Here is a 20,490-nt window from a genome sequence, read left to right as displayed (position 1 = left end):
CTAGACGCAACAATTAATTGTGAATTAAATCTTCAATACAACATTAATTGCTCATACTGCCTTGCCTCTACGGGGAAAACGCAAGCATCATCAAGGAAACAATGTATCAAAAAGGGAAAGGCCATCAAGCATTCGAAACTTGCTGTTCATCAGACTGTATCTCGGGCTGATGCAGTAGAGTATCAGTTTAGGGAGCGAGAGGGGCCATGTACGTTGAAGGTGGCATCCAGTACGCGCACGCAGCATCAGGCAGAAGACGCTAGGCTTGTCTCGGCCTAATTTCAACAGGACCCAGTCTACTACTCCACCTCCCCACCTCAACTTACATCACACGTGCCGTGTGTGCCTGATGAAGATCAGCAATCAGACTCAATAGTTCCAACGACACCTTCCTTTGAGTCTTATAGAACCACATACTCCGTCAACCCCACAGCAACTCTGAACAATGGCCGACGACTACCCACGTCCAGACTTCGTTCGCGAGAGCGTCCAATGGCGTTCTCTCGACGGCCCGTGGTCCTTTCTCTTCGATGATAACGATGTCGGATTGTCGCAGTCCTGGCACCTCAAAGGTCTCCCGCAAGAAATCACGGTGAACCCCACCAACACAAACAGTTCGGACAAGTCCGGAGCACCAGACATTGTCGCCAAGATTGCTGCGGGAACACAAGAGCTATTGAAAGACAACATCTTTAAGGGTCATGAAGCTGTCGTCAACAAGAAGCGAGACATCCAAGTTCCCTATGTTTTCCAATGTCCTGCATCTGGCATTAATGAGTTAGGGGTGCACGAGGTTTTGTGGTACGAGAGAGAGGTTGAAGACTTGAGATCCGAAGAACAGAAGCTCGCCGGTCATCGTGTTGTCATCAGATTTGGAGCCGTCGATTATGAGGCCAAAGTGTGGGTTGGCGGACAATTCTTTGGCGGACATCGAGGCGGTCATGTACCATTCGATATCGATATCACAGATGCTTTTGTATCTGGCAAGACCCAGAGGCTTGCGCTGCGAGTCTTCGACTCAGCACACGATCTGACTCAGCCAAGAGGAAAGCAATATTGGAAGGCACAGCCTGAAAGCATCTTTTACACACCAAGCGGAGGTATCTGGCAGACTGTGTGGCTGGAAAGTGTGCCCACAGTCAGAATTGGAGATGCGAGCACGGGGACAGTCTTAAAGAGCAACGACATCGAAAGTGGCAAGCTTGTGGGGGAAATCAAGGTACTAGGTCGTCCAGCTGGCCATGCGTTCGGTGTCGAGATCGAAGCCAGTCTAGAGGGTGTTGCAATTGGCAAGACAGAGAGACTAGAGCTACCACGTGACTCGGATATAGTCTCCATCGAAACAAACATGAAGCTGTCCAAAACCCAGCAAGAAGAAGTAACGAAATCAGCACCGTATCTTGCCAGCGGCAAGTGCTGGCACAACGGTGTGGCCTTGTGGTCTCCCGAGCATCCCACGCTCTACGACATCACCATCCGCCTCTACTCCTCCTCCTCCGCCCTCATAGACACCATCCACACAACAACTGGCATGCGCTCCCTCTCCTGGTCCACCGCCGATGGCACGTTCCGCCTCAACAACCAGCCCTACTTCCAAGCCCTCTTCCTCGACCAAGGCTACTGGCCCGACACATTCATGACGCCCCCATCCACCTCCGCACTTAAAATCGACATCGAGCTCAGCAAGAAGATGGGCTTCAACGGCTGCCGCAAGCACCAAAAAGTCGAAGACCCGCGCTTCCTCTACTGGGCCGATCGGCTCGGCTTCCTTGTGTGGGGCGAGATGGCAAATGCATATGCGTTTAGCGCGGAGTATGTCGAGCGCTTCGACCAAGAGTGGCGCGAGGCGGTTATGCGCGATATCAACCATCCGAGTGTGATTGCATGGACGCCGGTGAATGAGAGCTGGGCATATACGGATCTGCAAGGAGACGTGCGGCAGCGCAATCATATTCGCAGCTTGTATTATGCGACGAAGACGATGGATCCGACGAGGCCTGTGAATGATAATTGTGGATGGGAGCATGTGAAGACGGATTTGACGACATTCCATGACTATGCGGATGCGGATGCGCTGATGGAGACGTGTAAGACCATGGATGGGATTTTGGGAGCGCATGGTGGGCGCCCGCTATTCTTAGATGCGACTGGTGACGATCCGGGCTCGTCGCATATGAGCAATGCGCCGGTCATTTGCACGGAGTTTGGTGGTATCAACATTGCGCGCTCGGCGGTAGAAGCGGGTGGACAGCGAGACTGGGGGTATACGACTGCGACAGATCCGAAGGACTTGCTGAAGAGGATTGAGAAGATGATGATGGGCATCGTCGATGGAGGACATATTGGCGGCTTTGTTTACACACAATTGACGGATATTGAGCAAGAGGTGAATGGGCTGTACACGCTAGACAGGAAGGAGAAGCTCGACTCGACTGAGGTCAGGAAGATCGTCGAGCACGTGAAGGAAAGGTACAGGACGATGCACAAGTAGAGTAAGCTTCGCCAGGTACAGCGAGCGATAAAGTCAATGAACTACATTAGGTACGCTACTAAAATATACACGTACGCTAGTGTGCTAAAATATAGCAGCTCGTCGATTATTATCTCCTCCAACCAACTATCTTCTCCGACCCAAGTCTAATGCATCGGCCAATACTCATGCACCTCCCTCTGCGTTTTCCACCTCTGGAACCAACAACAGACGGGAAAGAACGCAGTATTAACCCCTGCCCACGCGAACAAAATACCAAAATCAAGTCCAATCCTCGAATGCAGACCGAACAATATCTGCCGGCTGCCCTCCACAATCGAATGCAACGGCCAAGCATACCCCCACCTGTAGAAAGTGGGCGCGATCTCGATGTCGTAGAAAGATGTTGATACATTGGTAATAACCCAGAAAATCAGGAACAGGCCCATCCAGGGCTGTCCGACGACCATTGCCATGTTTTCGCATGCGAGGCCGAGAGCGATCATGCCGACGAAGTTGAGCATCCAGTATACGGGGAATGTGCCGTGGCCGTAGGCGACGGGGTTACCTGAAAAAGTGTGAGCATGTAAAAAATTCAAGATGGACTCGTGCCTCGTACGGTATTCTATCATAGTAACCTGAGTCTCGGACGTGACGGGGTTCGTGCCGAAGAAATTGATCTGGAATGCCATAGACACGAAGCTATACGCAAGCGACAAGAAAACGTAAGCGGTAATAGTCGCAGCCCAGCGCCACGCAATGAGTTGCGGGAATTTGAGCGGAGGATGCCCCTTGGGCGACATGTACTGCATGTGGATGGGCATGTAGAAGGAGAAGCTGAAGAAAGAAATAATGATCAGGTCTAAAAGGTTTTGTCAGCTCTAGTGGTCAACATTGTCAAAGTTGAACATCACAACTTACAGATAAGACCAATAGACACAGCGGGAATGCTAGTGTAAGGAAAAAATGGGCGCAAGTTGAACTCTGAGAACCCGATGGCCGGGTTAATCGCCTGTGGAACGGCCTGAATATTCGTCAAGGCAGCAGGGTCGCTCGCGTTTTGCAACACCATGCGCGCCCATCGCTGGCCGACCTGACTTTGCGCCTGCGTCATGAACGAGTTGATGAAGGGGGACATGAAGTCGTTCCAATTGGTGCTGTCCCTGGAATCTTGGTACACCAGCTGGCATGCACCGAGCGGATCATAGCTCGTGTTTCCAGTAGCTACAGCTTGGTACAATAGCGCCGTCGCGTTGGGGTTGATGATGATGGCAGCCCAGGCGTCCCAATCATACACAGCTTGTCGCACCTCCACCGGATCGTTATTGAACTCGGATCCAGATCGGACACTCCATCCAAGTGTGGGCTTGCCGCTGTTCAACTGCATTTCAACGAGCTCGGTGATAGTTGGTCCAACGAAAGGCCGAGCTCCAGTGTTGGCATAGGGTGCAGCGCCATCCATGTCTACCACATAGACGAACAAATGGTTCAAGCGGTTTTCGACCTTGAAGAATACTCCCCAGTATATCGAAAGAACAGCCAGGATGAATGCCATCAGGAACGCGGTCGTTACAATCCATTTTGCAAAGGCGCGATTCCTGACTTTGCGAAGCTCAGGATGCCAGAATCCGACGGGAGTATTATGCGTCTCATGGTCCGGATGAATTGTCGTGCCACTCTCCGGCTCGTTGGGTCTTATCTTGACCTTCTCCGCCGGGCCATCAGGGTGTATTTCGCTTTTATTGTAAAACGGACGGCGTAGCCGCTGGGGGATTTTCATAATGAAACAATGCAAAAAATTACGCTAGAGATTACTAAGCTTTGCAAGAGATTTGGGATTGACTGAAAGGAAGAACGGCATTTACTGGGCATGCATGGCGTATATGCTTTTCAATTAATTTCATTTCACGACGACGCATTGTTTAGCGCGATCGAACATGACGTAAATAAACGTCGAAATCTAAGCGTCATGGCTTTGTCGTTGGCGCTAGAGCGGCGGCGGACCGCCCGGCTTTGTAGATCGACTGCGATTACTCAGGAACACCTAATTCATGCCCGTTAGCGTACTCATGGGCGAATCTAGACTGGGTGCACATGAGCTTCCGAGGGTGGCACTGAGAAGATGCCCACCTGGGCAGCATTCGAGGTTCAATAACGCAAACAAGCAATGTGCAAATAGTGACTTGTATTTGGACAAATCAATGCCAGTGACATCGAAATAAGCCAGAAGTCGACATGCTGCTACGGTATCTCCACAGTTGACATGTTCTCGTATGCCAATTTCTACCTCCATTTCTCAAGACCGTAAACCTCCAACTTTCATATGTCTTCGTAAAGCCGATCCGAGCGATGCGACACAATGAAACATGTCAGATGTGCAAAGCAGCTATGCAAAGCGTATGAGACCGAAGAACGGGTGTTCTTCTGATGCAAACAAACACAATGAAAAGGGTATCGTCCAAAAGGAAACCGTAAAACTCCGCAAGCAAGAGTGAAGACGCCTTTCAATGCAGGTCAGGGCCACCATAATGCAGCCCACTTCTCGCGTATCTGACACCAGTCCCATCAACAGGTCGGTGGTGCTGTTCAGCTCTCAAAGGCACGTAGTCACGAACTGGTGGAGCCCGACCCGCGAACACGCCACTGCCAGTATTGAAGGCGCGAGGCGGTTCACCCGGGTGCATCTGGTATTGATTCCTCTCGTCGCGCACCGGCACTTGGTGGGTAGGAACGGGAACATACGACATCCTGCGAGAGTCTGAATCTGCAATTGTATGAGGTACATTGTACCTGTGCTCTCCGTTGGTGACGGGTCGATGAGGACTAGATGTTAGATCAATATACTCCTGTGGTGGTTGCGCCCTAGGCCGGGTTCGCGACTCCATGGATTGATGGTTGCTTGGTGGTGGAGGTGGCGGACGCGACAGATGCGCATGTTCAGCACGATGGGCCATACCCTCATCAAAGCATGTGGGTCTGACACGTTTGTGATCTGGCCCAGTATAATCTCTGTCGTCTGGAACATAAGGAAAAGATCTACGCTTTGGTGGCATGGTCGTATAGTCTCCGACTGGGCGGGGTTCCGAATGCAAATATTGGTCAGTGGGGTGGCGTCGCGGGGACGTCAAATCCACTTGCTCACGCTCAACGGACGGTAGTACGACATCTTGTTCTGACGGGCGTCGAGAATGCACCGGTCGTCGTCCTGCTGATGCGTTGGCTGCTGGGGGAATGTGCATGTACTCATCTTGTGAATAACGAGGCGGAGCCTGAACTGGTGGGTGGCGCTGAGGCCTTGGAGGTGGTGGAGATTCTCTGATGGGCTCGAGCTACAAATGTTAGTTCCAAACAAGGAGGGGAAAGGAAATACCTCTGTGCCGAGCTCATGTGGCTCGACAAAATCTACACTCACATGATACAATTGCCCGTCTATTTCCTGCACAAGAGGTTGGGCTCTTGGGACAGGATGAGTGGTTGGGGGTCTGCTTCGTCTGCGCAGGTCAGCGATGTGTTGTGTTACGAGTGCGCGCTCACTTACGCCTCGATAGGTCGGCTGTGTGCTGCTGCGAATGCCTGGTTTCGGGATGGTGGGCGATTGTCTGACATTGGAGCATAGTGTCGTGGCTGTTGATGTGAAGGTGGTGGAGGAGCAGAATATTGAGGATGATACGGCTGGACCACAATTGTCCGTCTCGGCGCTCTTCGCATGCCATGAATATCCATGCGAGGACCGGCATATCTCTCAGGCTGAAGATCTCTTGCGGTCGCGCGGCTAGACACTATTTCCATGGACTGTTCACGCTCATCAGGTGTTGCCTGTGATCCTGCGTCACTTGATTCATCGTCATCGTCGTCTAAAACAATGACCTCTCGGAACGTATCCTCGATTTCATTACTCGCTTCGCCGGCTTCATCTCGCCACTCTTTGAGCTTGGCAAGGGAAACGTGCTCGACACTCTGTCGGGCCTGCATCCAGGATCCAGTCTTAAGCATCTTGTCGTAGTCTGTGTACACATGACGGATATGAGCGACGACAGCTAGCTGTACGCGACGAGCCAAGGACAGCTCCTTTGCGTTACCTACACGGTTGGTTCCCTACCAGGTGTGAGTAATACTTTTATGATTCAATGTCATGATTTTACCTCTTCGAAAGCATGGTTGACAATCGAGTTAAGATCTGCCTCTGGTATTTTTGGAAACATCTCGCGGACAGCCCCACGAGTGTGCTCCTTGGACTCCTTCTCGGTGCTAGGGCGCCCGTGGAGTTGTTGCCGCGACGAGTAGTCCTCGATACCGCGAGCAATCCAATTTGTCCGGTCACGCGAGTTATCCTTTTGGAGCCCATGTGCTTCGTCGTACATATAGCCGAATTTGCTACACGCCAAGTTTACGATTTCGATGGGAAAGTGGTGCCCGACTCGGTGGACGTGGTGTGACAACTTTTCGGGGTCAGCGTGCATCTTGTTCTTCGGCTTGGCCTATGGAAGAGTCAGTATAGTGCTCGCGGTGTTGGATCGATGGTTGCGGACCGAAACAATGTGGACATCGAGATTGCGCTGGCGGCACTGCTCCTTGCACCATTCTGTGAATTCCGGGTGTCCAGCTGGGATGAAACCAAATCCTTTGGGCGCATTGGAAGCGTAGGTGAGCTAGGGGAGGGTTAGTACAAATCCCATGGAGCGAATAGTTGGCGACGGACAATAGAGTGCAGCTTCTTCTTCTCCTGCGTAACGGCTTCAAGCACGATCTTGTACGGCTTTTTCTTCTTGGCGACTGCTCTCGGCTGATCAAGTATCGTACTGCGATTTGTCGCGTGCTGTGGGCGCGCGTGATGTACTCGTGTCATAGTGCAAGTATCCTGCTCTCATAGATCCAGAGTTGAGCTGAGGGGGGTAACTGCGTGGTCGCTTTGTCCAACAAATAGTTAGTGATTATTCACAAATCGCAGTGCTCTATAAAGATGCGCAACCGTTGCGCGCTGCTGATGAGGATTCTACAAGCCCTGGTCGCTGCAAAACGAGCAAGTGGGGTGTTGGTGTGAGGTGACGGTGATGGGATGGCCGGAGGTGATCGATGGCGTCGCGCGCTTGGGGCCGGCTGAACGATTCTCCGGAGACCCAATCATGTCATCGCGACGCGCGACATTCACAATTCGCGACAATGTCAAGAGAAGCTGTGATTCACGCGTACAGGCACGTCCTTCGCCATAGCCTGCGGGCCATTCAATTCTCGAAGCCTGCGCGCTACACTCTTCGCGATCGTTTGCGCCTGGCGTTCCGCAAAGGCTCGGTAACTGACTTCGAGCCACTCAAGATCAAGAACACAGTCGAGTTCCTGCATTATGCAACACGCGAGAATGGCATAGAGCATAGAATTGTAAAGAACCTTCTGTTCGTATGGTGGATGCAGGCAAAGGGAGGTCGTGGAAAGCCTAGACACAAAGCTCCGTGAGTAGCCCACAAGCTGCACTTCCACCCTTCGTCTGCTAATGACTTGCAGTACTCGTGAAGAGCTCGAGATTAAAACGACAGCTTATGATACCTTCAATCATAATATTCGCATGCTGAACGAGAGCATGGGTCTGTGTCTTCCAGCTATGACCGTCCGCGATCCCAACTAAGCTCCGCACTTCGAACCGAAGCTGTTCCTGAACGCCGTTCGCTATGAGAAACAATGGCACATGATGGGTAGGCCTAGACATGCCCTAGCCTTGCGACAACCATGAAGACTGAAGTCGGACTTGTGGTGGACATGGATTACATAAAGTCGTCCAAGAAGTCTTCATCGCGATCCTGGTTGCTCGACTCCGCAAGGTTGTCCTCAGTCATGATGTCGTCGTACGCATGATCTCTGCGGTATGCAAGCTCTTTACGCTCCTTGGCAATGCGAGCTTCCTCCTTTCGCTAAGATCTTGTTAGCTCGATTGTACGTGTGTTATGACCAAGGCACGAGCCGGGTGATTCCCTGGTCGATAGAATTGGGATTTGGAGAAATGAAAATCGGACAGAAGAAGAAGGGCCATAGGATACGAAGAGATGATACACCGCCTTCCAGAGGAGGAAGCATGAACCAAAGACAAAAGAACAGAGCATAGAAACAGATATTCAAAACTTACTCGTGCCTGTAATTCGCCCTGATCCCTCTTCCTCAGCTCCTTCAACCTCGCCTCCTTCTCCTCCCTCAGATCAGGATACTTCTCCGTCTTCGTCTTGTTCAGCCGATTAACAATCGGGTTCTCCCTCTTCTCAACATGTATGCGCTTGACCTACACCATAATCAGCAAACCCCCCAAACCAACACGCCCACAAACCCATCACATACCTTCCGCTGATCCTTGAACCCCACCTGCCCAACAGCCATGCTCCCATCCTTCTTCAAATTGGCCCAAGGCGTGTAAACAATTGTGACGTTATCTTTCTTGTTCCCCTCGATACTGTTCGCCTTGGTCAATTGCGCACAGTCCACTAATAGCTCTTTCGTCATCTTCTCCCAATCCTCGCCCTCGGGGAGGCGCACGTAGACGTGAGCGGACGACAAGTTGTCGACGTGGAACCAGATGTCTTCGTCCCAGCCATGTTTGATCAAGTCCTCATCTAGCATGCTAGTAAGTTTTTGGGGGTTGCGACGCGACAATTTTATTGTTTTTACTGACTCTCGACTTTGTCTTTGCCCATGTAGATATAGGCGGATGGCGACGTCGTGTTGGACGTGAAATAGTACACCATTTTGAGTGCTGGGTTGAGGAGATGGGAGGCTTATGCAGGGATGTAATTGGGCAAAGCGAGATGTTGGAGGTGAAATTGAAGAGCACGTGTGGGGTTAGCGGGGTAAAGCCACAGTTGGCGTACAGCCTCAGGGTTCACGAATGACAACATCACCATGATTGACCCAAAAGGATGAAGTAAGACTTCAAAAGATGGAGTAAACTAGGACTATCGAACGTCTTCATACGGTTGATAAATCTTATCTGTGTTCTTGATAGGCTCAACATACTCATTTAGTCCTCTATTCTCAAATGACTTACTATACGCTGCACTCCAGTGTCGCCAGGTATTGTGCTGACTGTGGTCGTCATTTCTTCAAGACTTCCCGAAGTGTGTCTGGCGTCACTGTGATATGCTAAAAGATCAATGTATAAAAGTCTCTAAGTATCAGCGAGTAATGTAGCTTTGATTTGACGAAGACAAACTCTGCCGCAAGCTCGCGAGCGAATTTACGGTATGATCACCGCACACTATGATCCTTATTGTCGTTGATGTTTCTCAAGCGTGATGACAACCCTCGTGATGTACCTAGGTATCACAAGAAACATTTCACACCTCACGTCCAAATCGAGAAGTCATCTATTCAGGGTCTCACACGGGCCACATGGAGGGGCACCTGGGCAGCAGCCAAGCACCAAACACGTGCAACCAACGCGTCCCAACGCGACTCGAAGAAGACAACTAAACATCCAGAATCAGCACATCTCCCAAACATGCCAGCAGAATCCACCTCCGCCGATGCGCGCCGCCGCGCCGCCCGCGAAGTCATCGACATCCTCCACGAAATCGCAACATTGCTGGTATACACCACCACCATCTAAACCCAACACAACCGCCAATCTAATATGTCCAGAACACCCACCTAGACCGCCAACAACTTTCTTACTGCGTGTCTCTGATCGAGAACGGCGCGAATCCCGAAGCTCTAGCCGTACGTTCCCGCTCGAACTTTACTTTCATGTTGCAGTGAGGCACAGCTCAGCTCAGGCGGTTCCGCACCTCACGCGCGGTTCGCAAGGCAGTTTTTGAGTTTGGTTTGATTAAGAAAATGTTGGGATGTTCGGAATGCTAATTATGGTTTGTGTGGCACAGAAAGTCATCCAGCAGTTGAGGGAAGAATATCCGGCGGAGTCGGTCGATGGCGATGCAGATGATGCAGGCGCAGGCGCGCGCTGACGGAGACCGACCGAAGATGCGTTGTGCGGGCGCGTACTGAATCTGTCTGTGGCACGGCGGTCTATCTTGAGAGCAAAGGGGGTAGGACGACGATCATGGACTTTTCCCGTCAGAGTTACACAGACGCTGTGACAGGCAAACTTGGCGCCTCGGACTTTTTTTTGGGTGTAAGACGGCGTTCCGGCGACATTGGCAGCCCGCGACGACATGCCCCCTTGGCACACGAAGCTTACTGTATCCGATGCTGCATGCATGAGGGGTACAACATACGCGGGGCATTCCGACCTGTCGCATTCACGCGCCAAGCTGCTGATATCAGTTCTTCATGCAGCGTTATCAGTATAATCCAGGATGGCAACAAGACACCTTATCGCGTCATCGTAGAGTTACCCAACAGTCCCAGGATGGACGCATGCGTTGGGGTGTAGTGTCAAGTTAGGGAAATAGTCGTCTAGTATGACGGAATGTTAGGCATAACAGCGCGGCTACACGGGCAACGATATTAAAGATTAATCTATGTGAGCGTTGGTAGCGAGTGCCGGAGCTTGACGAGCTGTGTGGCACATCACCAGGTCACCGGGTATATCTGCATACTAAGCACGACTAGTCGCTTGGTGATATCGTCATGGGACAGTACGACACTTCAGCCCGTAGATCGAAGATGAGAAACAAGGAAAATACATGCAGCAAGCCTGCCGCTTGTGAGATAAGAAAATCTTTGGCTACATGAGCATCGATAGCGATTGGATCGATGCGTGGGGTATCTTTGAGTGTGAACAAACGAAGGGATTTGGGTATCGTCCAAAGGAAGTTTGTTTCGAATGGAAACCTGAACGCCGCCCCCCTCCTGTAGAAGAAATGTTCTATGTCTTATCGGCTGCCCCAAGTGGGAGAGCTCTGACGTTGTCTAAAGTTGCCTTTGTCGTCGGCGACCTTCTTGAGTGCCTTTTCAGCTTTCGCTTCTTGCTTGTCGAGGAAGCTGTTGAAGATGGTGGGAAGAATGCGTTTTGAGTCTCGAGGATAGTTAGATTGTGAAATTGAATGCTGCTGTGATCGTGACTTACTGGCATGGTCGGCGTCAAAGACGATACCGTCTGCGCCCCTCTCTCCAGCAACCTTGACCGCCTCTTCCAATAGACCTTCGCCAACGCCCTTGCCACGGTACTTCAGCTTGACAGTCCATGCACGAATGACTGCCTTGCCGCGTCTTCTCCTGCCACGCTTCTTTGCGGCATCATTGTCTGCCCACCCCAACACCAATGCACCAATAATGTCTTCACCCCACTTCACCACAATGAGCCTGTCATCGCCCAGCCAGTTCATATCGATGTCTTCCGCAATGCCAATGTATTCGCCCGTCATCCAGCGGATGAAGATCAAGAAGGTCATGGCAATGCCTCCGACGGTAGTGCCAACCATAAGCCAGTCGTTGTAAGACTTGAGCATCCATTGAGTAGCAACGGCGCTGATCAGACCAAACACGGCGAGGGTGATGGGATGGAAGATCAGCATCTTGCTGGAGACCTGGCGCTGCTGCGCAACAGAGTCGGCAACCAGGCGCAATCCTTCAATGCGGTCATCTTCAGATTCGGCTGTGTAAGTAGCCAATTGCGGTATCTCATCCGCGGCTGGCTTGAGGGGCGCAATGGGTTCGGTGGACGACATGATCTTGGTCTCGGCAGGCGATGGGTATGGGTTGTGCGGTGCAGGAAGCGAGGAGAAGGATAGTGGTGTTGGTGGGAGGGGCTGGTGAGAATAGCTGGTATGGCGGAAGGTGGTTGGTGTGCCCAATGGCGAAGGCAGGTCAGGATCAATTCTAAGGTTTGCGCTCAAACTTGTGAAGAATGCTGTAATGAATTATCAGCGAACAGTTCTCGTGGAGAAATGAAGTCGTCGAGTCGTGGTGTAAGTTCGCGTAGTATCGCGTTAAAAGTACGGGTCACACGACCACCAACCTAAACAAGAGTAGAAAAAAACTTACCAGCGCTTGTCCTGAATCCAGGCAAAGAAGGAATCGCCGGAATCGCTTTTTCAAATCCCGAATAATGATTTACAATCACCGTCGATTCACCCAGAAAATGTCGTTGCGGAAAGGCCTGGGGACCTGGTGGAACAAGCAACTTGCTCGGAGGAAGTTGGCGACGCATGGCTAACTCTTTATAAAGAAGTAAAAATCCTAATTACATAAACGGAATAGGGTCCGGTCCAGCCACTGATCCAAAGAAGCGTAGGGTGCGTAACACGGGAAATATTAAATAAAACAAATTCAGGTAGCCTTGATGGGGAGAATGGGACTGGTAGTGCTTAGGAAGGGAAAAAGAGTAGCTCAGCACAGAGCAGCAGGGAAGAATATGATGCAGCGGTGGGAGAACGTGCGTCTAAGTATTGGCTCTCGGCCAAGCCCTTGAAGGATGCCACAATAATGGAGCGGGCTACGCTTGGGACTAGGGGCCTGTCTTGTTCTCTTGTCCGTCAAGGCTTTTCCCGGGGGGCGCGATCTTCACAGGCCCTTTTTTCTGCATCCCGTGCCGCCAGCTAAGGTTGTGCTGCAGTTGGCAAGCTGGATAGTCTCATTGGCTGCGCCGCCGCTGAGATAAGAGCTTGTGCTCACTCAACGACCACCCAGACCGATCCATTCACATGCCTCTCCAGCACGACAGCGGAGTCCCGAATCGCATGGATTCGCAGCAACGAAGAGATGGTTGGCAAGTGCAAGCGGTGTCGTCCAGCTCATAGTTACACACATCATGCGGACGTGCAAAACAGTCTGGATCGGCGACTAGACCCTCCACATTCGTCAACGACCTGTCATCCTAACCAGTCCGTCGCAGCGCCTTCAAATCCACAAACATGCACCCATCATGCGTGATGCGCCGTACAAGCAAGCGCAAGCGACACTTTTCCGACAAGCCTTTTTGCACCCTGCCATCCCTGTACGATTAACCTCAAACTTGCGCCTGGTCTTGCACGCACGCGACTGGCTGGGACGTGAAACGAACTACTGTACAAACACCAGGCCACACGTTCTCTGTCTCACGCTTGCCTCTCCCTGCGTGAGCATCGAAGCAGCGATTGACGCCGTCCCAAAAACATCCCGTGTATCGAGAACTCTCAGCCACATTCCAAGAAACCGCTACCGCTGTGTATAGGCATTGTGCCTCAATTTCGGTTTCCGGTGCGGCGAGTCGCGTGCAACGGAGATGAGGCTTGGTCTTGCAAAACAACGCCGCATCTCCCAAACCTATCCATCTCTCCGTAGATGCGCCTCGTAAGTTGCCTGACCCGACTGCTTCCAAACGTTTTTGTTCCCAGTGAACCAGAAACCCTGTCAGCTTTCGCGCCAACCCCATCTTACGTGTACCCATCTCCACTCTATGACGAGCATTTGCATGCGACAATCGGTCCATACCCTAAATCCACCGATGCACTTGCACCCAGCTTCCTTCCCCTCACTTCTCACGTCCGGCCCCAGAGCACAAATGCGGTAGTAGACACGCGTCGCAATGGCTGATCTGGCATGTTTGAGCAAAATGCACACAGGCAAATAGTTGAAACGATGCCCAGATGTCGCTTGTTTCAAAGGTGGATGCGGGGATTTGTACAAGCGAACATCTGGCGAACTTCCGAAGCTTGCACCTACCGAGGTGGTCTCATCCATGGAAAACGTCAAGGATGGGATATGTACGCCAAGTGTGGAATATAAAATCTGGTTGGGATCATGTTTCCCCGTGACCGAGGTGGCATTGAGGTCGATAGTAAATGGTATAAAGCAGGAGGGATGTCCTTGAATTCTCCGAAGGTAAATCGACGATCTCCCATGCGCATGATTACGATGGTCACTTTATACCTTATTGCACCAAGCAATCAATTTCGTCGCAACAATTGCATGCTTTTATATAGTGAAGGCGCCGCACGTGCGCCGACAAAGGTATCTACATCCAACAACAACCCGGCCGTCGCCTGGACGAATGCCGCTTTTCCAATCGTTTCGCATTTCCAGAGTCAATCTACATTACAAGAAGAATATGGGGCATTTACGCAAGGGAGGATAAGTAAGGGAAAAAATAAGAAGCGGTTACCCCACAGTCTATCCGAAGCCGCTCCATGACGTGAGAAGCGATTATGCCTGAACGCCGATCTGCCGCATGTAAATGAGATGAGAGAAAGCAGATGACCAACACCGCACGATGCAGTGAGCGTCAAGTCGTGAAGAGAGTCAAACAGTCCGTCTTGCCTGGCCAATTTCAGCTCCCACGGCTCAGCAAGGCGACCTACTGGCCGCTATTGGCTAAGGCTTTGGAGCCGAACGCCTATGGCTTGTTCTTCAACGTCCCGTATCTTCTATACATTGCGTCCAGCTCATTTCTTCTGTTGCGTATTGGGGGCGGAAGCGGTGCCGGCACCAGGCTCGAGCGTATGTTCGTGGGAACCAGCCCGAAGCACCTGGCCACCCTCTTCTTGCGAGCAAACGTAGCTACCAGTCACCCATTTGTCCTCAATGATCTCATCAAGCGTGGCTCGCTTCTTTGGGTCGACCTCTAGCATTCTCCCGATGATATGCGCCTACTCTCTCGGGGGAGCAAGCGCAACAATCGCCATGGACCCTTAATCACTTGCGGCGTTTGACTGGTGGAAGTCGTGGAGTTGCGATGGTCGTTCTGATGATCGCCACTCTGATGTCGGGAGACAGGCTCCGACTGTGCGCCGGGCTGACGTCGATCGTCGCCTTCATGCTGAAGATCGGTGGCTGATTTGGACGGACCCGTGATTGATTTCGGTCCGTCATTTGGAGGTGATACAAACAGCTTGTATGAATTGTCAGATACCCTTGGAGCTTTCCACGGGAATCTTCGCAGCGTCATGCAGCAGAATATAATTGCGAGGGACCAGATATCTGTGGGTTGCGGATCGTACTTGGAGAGATCGTATACCTCTGGAGCAAGGTAGGGATCGGAGCCGACAATGCCTAGATGGTGTTAGCCGCTTACTGCGTGCGGGATTAAACCGTTGAACTGGTACATACCACTTGCTAGGACAGTTTCATCCTCGAACGGATATCGGAAGACAGCAGCACTTCCAAAGTCGATAATCTTCATGATGCCATGCTCGTTCACGACCACATTGTCCAACTTCAGATCGCGGTGAGCCAGACCCATGTTGTGGAGGTAAGTCACTCCGTTCAATATTTGAAGTGTGCAGCAGCTGACTTCCTCGCGGCTCATCTTCCGCAGTCATAACAATGGCAAAGAGGTCATACGGAGCGTACTCCATGACTACAAAATAGCTGCCTTTCTCATTTACCAGATCCATGGTTTCGATGATGTTGCCATGGTGCAGTGTTGATCCTATGCAGAACTCGGCCGTGACTTTCTTGTTGTAGTCCTTCTCAGATTCGTACGAATGTCTTGCTCGGAATTGCTTCACGGCGAACGTCACTCCATCACTGCTCCGCTTCATCAATCGGACTGAGCCTCCAGCACCAGACCCAAGAACTTTTCCGAACTTTCCATACTTGCTTTGGAGACCGTGGTCGTCCGCGAAGGGAATGTGGAAAGAACCGCCACCAGTCAGAGGTGGGGTCATGGTGCCGGATTTGCTAGACTTGCTTTGCTTCTCACGCTTGATGGATGGGGCGGGAGACTCCTTGCGCTTTTCCTTGTCTTTGTCCTTGTTTCTGTGCCCGATCTTGAAGAAGCGCTTGAGTTCAGACATGGATCCATGACCCTGCTTGCCAGCGGCGGCCTTTGCCTCGCTGGTCCCATCATTGGAGTTGTGGCGGCTAGAGGATTTTCCGTTGCCGCCAAAGAAGCTCGATCTCTTGCTTTCCTCCTTCTCGGCACCACCCCGCGATCGTGGCAGAAGAGAAGCAGATGACGATGATTGACCATGTCGACCCTCGGGGCCACCAAAAATATATCTAGCTTCCACCGAATCTAGATTCCTGGCCTGCGCCGCACGTTTCGAGCGAGTGTATGGGTTGTCGCCGGCTGGCGTGTGAGGCCGGCTACCTGAAGTTGGTGTGGAGGTACCGGAACCGCGATGGCCGCCAGATCCGGAAGGGCTAACATCTCTTGAGACGGGTAGAGAATCTCCAGCCGGACCGACGGTGAAGGATGGTCCATGCTTCGGATGAGGCTGAACTACTCCCGGAAGATCAGTTGCAGATGCTGGCTGAGGTCGTGAAGATAGTCTCGGAGAACGCGGAACAGCGAGCGATTGTTGACTGGCTTCGGCACTTTGCACCGATGAGTCCATCGATGTTGGAGGAGTTTCGTGTGGGGGAGACACCTGCGGAGTCATCATGGCGGGGTCGCTCGACTGCTTCCTGTGGCTATCCGCCCCTCCCGCCTTGTCTTCACGCGACGATGTGCCCGCAGGTGTCAGAGGCGGCGAGTGCATTGCGGAGGCAGGAGACGAGGGAGTCGTGCCAAGAGACGATGGTTGGTAAGAATGGCCAGAAGTTGTGCGAGAGGCAGGAGACGGCGAGGGAGCCTTGTGGGAGTTAGCTGTTTGCCATTGGTTATGCGTCTGGCACTCTACATACTCTTGATGGCGGCAGTGAGACGGGCTCAAACGAAAAGTTCTCCATGCGTTTGGCCTGGCAGCGGGACTTCTGCAGTGTTGTCGACAGATTACGCAGCTCTTCTTCGGCCTCAGGGCTCATTGGGCCATCGCGGGCACCTTTTCCGGACCCTGTGAGGTCGCATAGCGGTTCAACGGCCTTCTCAGGCTCGATTTCTTGGTTGACATCGCTGAAGCGTACCGACTGCGACTGTTCCTGGGCCGGCGACGCCATGGTGGGGTGAGGGAAAGTGAATGAGTGGATGACGATGTTAGCTCGAATAGCTTACGATGCTTGGTGGTTGTATATTAGTCAGGCCTCTGATCCCGTCATAGGCACACTAGCTCCGATCGAGACCCTCGGAGTGCGCGGATAAGGGACGAAAGGCAGTCCGCAAACTGAGCGCAAACGGCGCGGACGAAGTTTGTTGCTAAGAAAGCACTGCGATAGTTGCAGCCCAGCTCGGCGGATGCGCGGGGCTTCTTTTCACCGATGGCATATGACGTCGACGTTGGTGCAGAGCATACGGAAGCGGAAGAGAGACGAGAGGCTGGTGAAGTGCGCAGACATGTAAGATACGAGCAGAAAGCCCCCCGGGAGTGTGGCGGCAGGACGGCTTTGAGGCACACCAAGATTTGCTTGTGAGTGATCGGGATCTGCGGGAGGGGTGCTGGTGGGCGATTGAAGACTCGGATTACTCGTTTCGCTGGTGGCTAGACTATTCCCGGCGAGAGCAGGCGCGCCTCTCGTCGCCGCAGGATGCCGAGCTATGTCCATCGTGCCGTGGACTCGCTGCTGGACTGACAAACAAACATCTCAACCATCCTCACGTCTCAGCAGTGTTGGGCTTGTGCAATCCTACAAGACACCCCGCCGACTCTCGACGTCAGCCACAACACGCTACCTCCAGCCAACCGCATCTGTCGCCGCTGCACCTCGCATCTGACCGCCAGTCCCGCGTTGCTGAACTTGCGCGACCTTGTGACTATCACCAGAAAATCTCGAATTTGTTGAAGAAGAAAATTCAAGAGTTTTTCTCTGCCGTCCCCAAGACCCTACTACCGCTTTGACTTACGCATAATTTTGGTTAGTGCGCAGACCCACGCGGAAAATGTTCAACTGGGCAAAGTCGACGTGAGTCCTCCCGTTTCGCCGCCTTCACGTGCTCGCGCGACAGCGGTACGCGCTTGATAGCAGCATACTCACACAAGCACAGGTTGGCCGCTGTTGCCGGCACCCAGGAGCCTGAATATGGCCCAGATGCCATCCAGCCTGTTGGAAAGAACGCCGGCGATCCCGCATTCACCGAGTTGACCAAGAAGGACCTCAAGTGGGCTACACTGGACTACACCAATGTCGAGTCGCAGACCTTTTATCTGTTTACAGACGAGGGCCACGTGGGGTTCCTCCAGCTTATCTACAGCAACGTAGCGTATGTTTGTCCTTGAGCATAATGCTGTTCGGAATGCTGACATCAAATAGTGGCATGCGTGTCACTGTCCAATTTACCTGCAGGCTCTTCTACCCCAACAACTCCAAGCCCGGCCTTTGGGCTACGGACCCCCTCAGCAACTACGGCTTCGACGAGGAACAGCATTCTTTCTATGCCGACGGCGTTTCCATCGAGCTCTCCGAAGATGGCTCGTACTACACAATCAAAGCGGCGGTAAATGAGAACAGCATGGTCAACGTCAAGTTCTCGAGGACTGCACCTGGCTTCATGGGAGGAAAGAACGGCACAAGCAACTTTGGCACAGACCCGAAGGCTCCGTGGGGTTCCATGTACCACCACTTCTGGCCCAGAGCCAAGGTGGAGGGCAGTATCATCACAAAGGATGGCGAGATCAATGTCAACGGCCGGGGCATGTTCAGCCATGCGCTGCAGGGAATGAAGCCACACCATGCTGGTCAGTACCGACACCTGCACGATACATTCCACACTAACATCTCCAGCTGCTCGTTGGAATTTCGTAAACTTCCAGTCACCCTCCTACTCCGCCATCCTGATGGAGTTCACCACGCCCGCCTCATACGCCTCTACTGTCGTACGAGTCAGCGGCATCGCTACGGATGATAAGCTGCTTATCGCGGGCACCGACGGAGAAGCCAAGCACACCGCGACCAAGCAGGATTCGGACAACGATTGGCCGGAGCCGACCGCAGCTAGCTACCACTGGGTGGGCAAGACAGCGGACGGCCAGGACGTTACGGCCGAGCTCTCTGGTTCTTTGGGAGAGAAGTTCGATCGTGTCGATGTGATGGCGGAAGTGCCGGGTTTCGTCAAGGCTATTGTCGCCAGTGCGGCGGGCACGAAGCCCTACATTTACCAGTACGCACCGAAGATGACGATCAAGGTAAAGGTGGGCGATGAGGTCAAGGAGGAGGAGGGCACTCTCTACACAGAGGCAACCTTCATCTCCTAAGTGCTTGGATACGACTCTCCTCTCAATCATGACTACCCTAGCCCTAATAATCAAGCTCAGGACAGGAACCTGAGCCTAATGAATAACGTTTACTACATTGGTTTTTCGATTGCTATGATTTGGCTTCCAAGACGCATAGACCGGAGTTTGTACGAGCAACAAGCCACAGCTTGGCATGGTCGATTGTCTTACGTTGCCCCGCTATTCACCTCACCTGACACCGCGAAGCGCAAACGCGTCTACGCGCCGGTAAGCTGCATCACACTGGCCCGTGCACAGGTGCGTCTTACACTGTCGCCACACCTTTGCACCATCACCGAAACTACTACCAAGCTGCACCGCGCAAGTATGGTCAACGAGCGACCACGCCAGTTCAGCGGTGTTAGTCGCTTTGCCGGGCCTTCGCGACCCGGTGTTCCGCATCCGTCATCATCCGCAACAGCATCTCTTTCGGGCACGCCAAACCAAAGCCGGGCGAAGGTTTTAGGCTTGGGTTTAGGCAAGGGCAGTGGCGGGCTCGGCAAAGGGAAGGGCAAGGGACTGAAGAGACATATGTAAGTTCTGTGCGAGGTTCAATGTCAGGCGGGCTAACATGCATGTAGGAAGATTCAACGAGATACCATTTACGGAGTTACGAAGGGAGACATCAGGTAAGTCATTCCGCTACATACAAACTGTGGCAAGAGCAGCATTCCTGCGCTGCAATATGCGCGCATAATTCAGCGTTACATCTTACCAACATCCTTCTCCAGACGTCTAGCCCGCCGTGGCGGTGTTAAGCGCATAGCAGCGACCATCTACGACGACATTCGACAAGCTCTGAATGACCGCCTCCGATCTGTAAGTTCCCTTTCTTGCTAGGCAGATAAAAGCTGACGATGATTAGATCCTCAAAGACGCCATCGCTGTCGTCGAGTGCAGTGGGCGCAAGACAATCAGCGTAACAGACATTATCTTCGTGCTCAACAGGGTAAGCTATACACTGTCTCTGTCACGCAATGGCAAATTCTAATACTCATGATAGCAAGGTCGCCAGCTGTATGGCTTTGATCCTTCGTTCAATGGCGTTCGTTAGGGACAAATGTTCGTCACCGG

The 20,490-nt window shown here is 52.4% G+C and overlaps 12 protein-coding genes across 12 annotated transcripts; 5 read left to right on the top strand and 7 right to left on the bottom strand.

Moving 5' to 3' along the window:
- Nucleotides 1–445: 445 nt before the first annotated feature.
- On the top strand, nucleotides 446–2,491 carry SNOG_08764 (hypothetical protein; the record flags this gene model as incomplete). The annotated part of the gene is made up of 1 exon (XM_001799020.1): nucleotides 446–2,491. One exon carries the CDS (start codon nucleotides 446–448, stop codon nucleotides 2,489–2,491), a length of 2,046 nt encoding a protein of 681 aa, XP_001799072.1.
- A 146-nt stretch (nucleotides 2,492–2,637) lies between these two features.
- On the bottom strand, nucleotides 2,638–4,025 carry SNOG_08763 (hypothetical protein; the record flags this gene model as incomplete). Its single annotated transcript, XM_001799019.1, has 3 exons — nucleotides 2,638–3,038; nucleotides 3,090–3,332; nucleotides 3,392–4,025. The coding sequence occupies 3 exons, from the start codon at nucleotides 4,023–4,025 to the stop codon at nucleotides 2,638–2,640; spliced, it is 1,278 nt and encodes a 425-aa protein (XP_001799071.1).
- A 1,569-nt stretch (nucleotides 4,026–5,594) lies between these two features.
- Nucleotides 5,595–7,316, bottom strand: SNOG_08762 (hypothetical protein; the record flags this gene model as incomplete). Its single annotated transcript, XM_001799018.1, has 6 exons — nucleotides 5,595–5,872; nucleotides 6,009–6,242; nucleotides 6,271–6,565; nucleotides 6,613–6,948; nucleotides 7,000–7,119; nucleotides 7,170–7,316. 6 exons carry the CDS (start codon nucleotides 7,314–7,316, stop codon nucleotides 5,595–5,597), a joined length of 1,410 nt encoding a protein of 469 aa, XP_001799070.1.
- Nucleotides 7,317–7,630: 314 nt separating this feature from the next.
- On the top strand, nucleotides 7,631–8,576 carry SNOG_08761 (hypothetical protein; the record flags this gene model as incomplete). The annotated part of the gene is made up of 3 exons (XM_001799017.1): nucleotides 7,631–7,917; nucleotides 7,970–8,325; nucleotides 8,389–8,576. The coding sequence occupies 2 exons, from the start codon at nucleotides 7,631–7,633 to the stop codon at nucleotides 8,088–8,090; spliced, it is 408 nt and encodes a 135-aa protein (XP_001799069.1). The 3' UTR covers nucleotides 8,091–8,325; nucleotides 8,389–8,576.
- On the bottom strand, nucleotides 8,227–9,195 carry SNOG_08760 (hypothetical protein; the record flags this gene model as incomplete). The annotated part of the gene is made up of 4 exons (XM_001799016.1): nucleotides 8,227–8,373; nucleotides 8,586–8,735; nucleotides 8,792–9,063; nucleotides 9,123–9,195. 4 exons carry the CDS (start codon nucleotides 9,193–9,195, stop codon nucleotides 8,227–8,229), a joined length of 642 nt encoding a protein of 213 aa, XP_001799068.1.
- Nucleotides 9,196–9,402: 207 nt separating this feature from the next.
- SNOG_08759 (hypothetical protein) lies at nucleotides 9,403–9,545 on the bottom strand (the record flags this gene model as incomplete). The annotated part of the gene is made up of 2 exons (XM_001799015.1): nucleotides 9,403–9,453; nucleotides 9,495–9,545. 2 exons carry the CDS (start codon nucleotides 9,543–9,545, stop codon nucleotides 9,403–9,405), a joined length of 102 nt encoding a protein of 33 aa, XP_001799067.1.
- A 402-nt stretch (nucleotides 9,546–9,947) lies between these two features.
- Nucleotides 9,948–10,410, top strand: SNOG_08758 (hypothetical protein; the record flags this gene model as incomplete). The annotated part of the gene is made up of 3 exons (XM_001799014.1): nucleotides 9,948–10,034; nucleotides 10,088–10,165; nucleotides 10,327–10,410. The coding sequence occupies 3 exons, from the start codon at nucleotides 9,948–9,950 to the stop codon at nucleotides 10,408–10,410; spliced, it is 249 nt and encodes an 82-aa protein (XP_001799066.1).
- Nucleotides 10,411–11,109: 699 nt separating this feature from the next.
- Nucleotides 11,110–12,075, bottom strand: SNOG_08757 (hypothetical protein; the record flags this gene model as incomplete). Its single annotated transcript, XM_001799013.1, has 2 exons — nucleotides 11,110–11,423; nucleotides 11,475–12,075. The coding sequence occupies 2 exons, from the start codon at nucleotides 12,073–12,075 to the stop codon at nucleotides 11,281–11,283; spliced, it is 744 nt and encodes a 247-aa protein (XP_001799065.1). The 3' UTR covers nucleotides 11,110–11,280.
- Nucleotides 12,076–14,281: 2,206 nt separating this feature from the next.
- Nucleotides 14,282–17,206, bottom strand: SNOG_08756 (hypothetical protein; the record flags this gene model as incomplete). Its single annotated transcript, XM_001799012.1, has 6 exons — nucleotides 14,282–14,948; nucleotides 14,978–15,376; nucleotides 15,434–15,612; nucleotides 15,668–16,397; nucleotides 16,639–16,735; nucleotides 16,955–17,206. 6 exons carry the CDS (start codon nucleotides 17,204–17,206, stop codon nucleotides 14,770–14,772), a joined length of 1,836 nt encoding a protein of 611 aa, XP_001799064.1. The 3' UTR covers nucleotides 14,282–14,769.
- A 95-nt stretch (nucleotides 17,207–17,301) lies between these two features.
- Nucleotides 17,302–17,749, bottom strand: SNOG_08755 (hypothetical protein; the record flags this gene model as incomplete). The annotated part of the gene is made up of 2 exons (XM_001799011.1): nucleotides 17,302–17,522; nucleotides 17,602–17,749. The coding sequence occupies 2 exons, from the start codon at nucleotides 17,747–17,749 to the stop codon at nucleotides 17,302–17,304; spliced, it is 369 nt and encodes a 122-aa protein (XP_001799063.1).
- Nucleotides 17,750–18,030: 281 nt separating this feature from the next.
- On the top strand, nucleotides 18,031–19,491 carry SNOG_08754 (hypothetical protein). The gene is made up of 4 exons (XM_001799010.1): nucleotides 18,031–18,106; nucleotides 18,189–18,404; nucleotides 18,455–18,879; nucleotides 18,926–19,491. The coding sequence occupies exons 1-4, from the start codon at nucleotides 18,084–18,086 to the stop codon at nucleotides 19,393–19,395; spliced, it is 1,134 nt and encodes a 377-aa protein (XP_001799062.1). The 5' UTR covers nucleotides 18,031–18,083; the 3' UTR covers nucleotides 19,396–19,491.
- On the top strand, nucleotides 19,474–20,470 carry SNOG_08753 (hypothetical protein; the record flags this gene model as incomplete). Its single annotated transcript, XM_001799009.1, has 6 exons — nucleotides 19,474–19,644; nucleotides 19,675–19,949; nucleotides 19,998–20,045; nucleotides 20,148–20,235; nucleotides 20,282–20,365; nucleotides 20,420–20,470. 6 exons carry the CDS (start codon nucleotides 19,474–19,476, stop codon nucleotides 20,468–20,470), a joined length of 717 nt encoding a protein of 238 aa, XP_001799061.1.
- Between the last annotated feature and the right edge of the window lie 20 nt (nucleotides 20,471–20,490).

Source organism: Parastagonospora nodorum (genome assembly GCF_000146915.1).
Source record: "Parastagonospora nodorum SN15 chromosome Unknown scaffold_13, whole genome shotgun sequence".
NCBI classification, from domain to species: domain Eukaryota; kingdom Fungi; phylum Ascomycota; class Dothideomycetes; order Pleosporales; family Phaeosphaeriaceae; genus Parastagonospora; species Parastagonospora nodorum.
This window is presented reverse-complemented; position numbering and strand designations above follow the sequence as displayed.

Coding starts and splice junctions, on each gene's coding strand:
- SNOG_08754 (XM_001799010.1), top strand. CDS start 18,084: ATGTTCAACTGGGCAAAGTCGAC. Junction 18,107..18,188: donor TTCAACTGGGCAAAGTCGAC/GTGAGTCCTCCC, acceptor ACACAAGCACAG/GTTGGCCGCTGTTGCCGGCA. Junction 18,405..18,454: donor CTTATCTACAGCAACGTAGC/GTATGTTTGTCC, acceptor GACATCAAATAG/TGGCATGCGTGTCACTGTCC.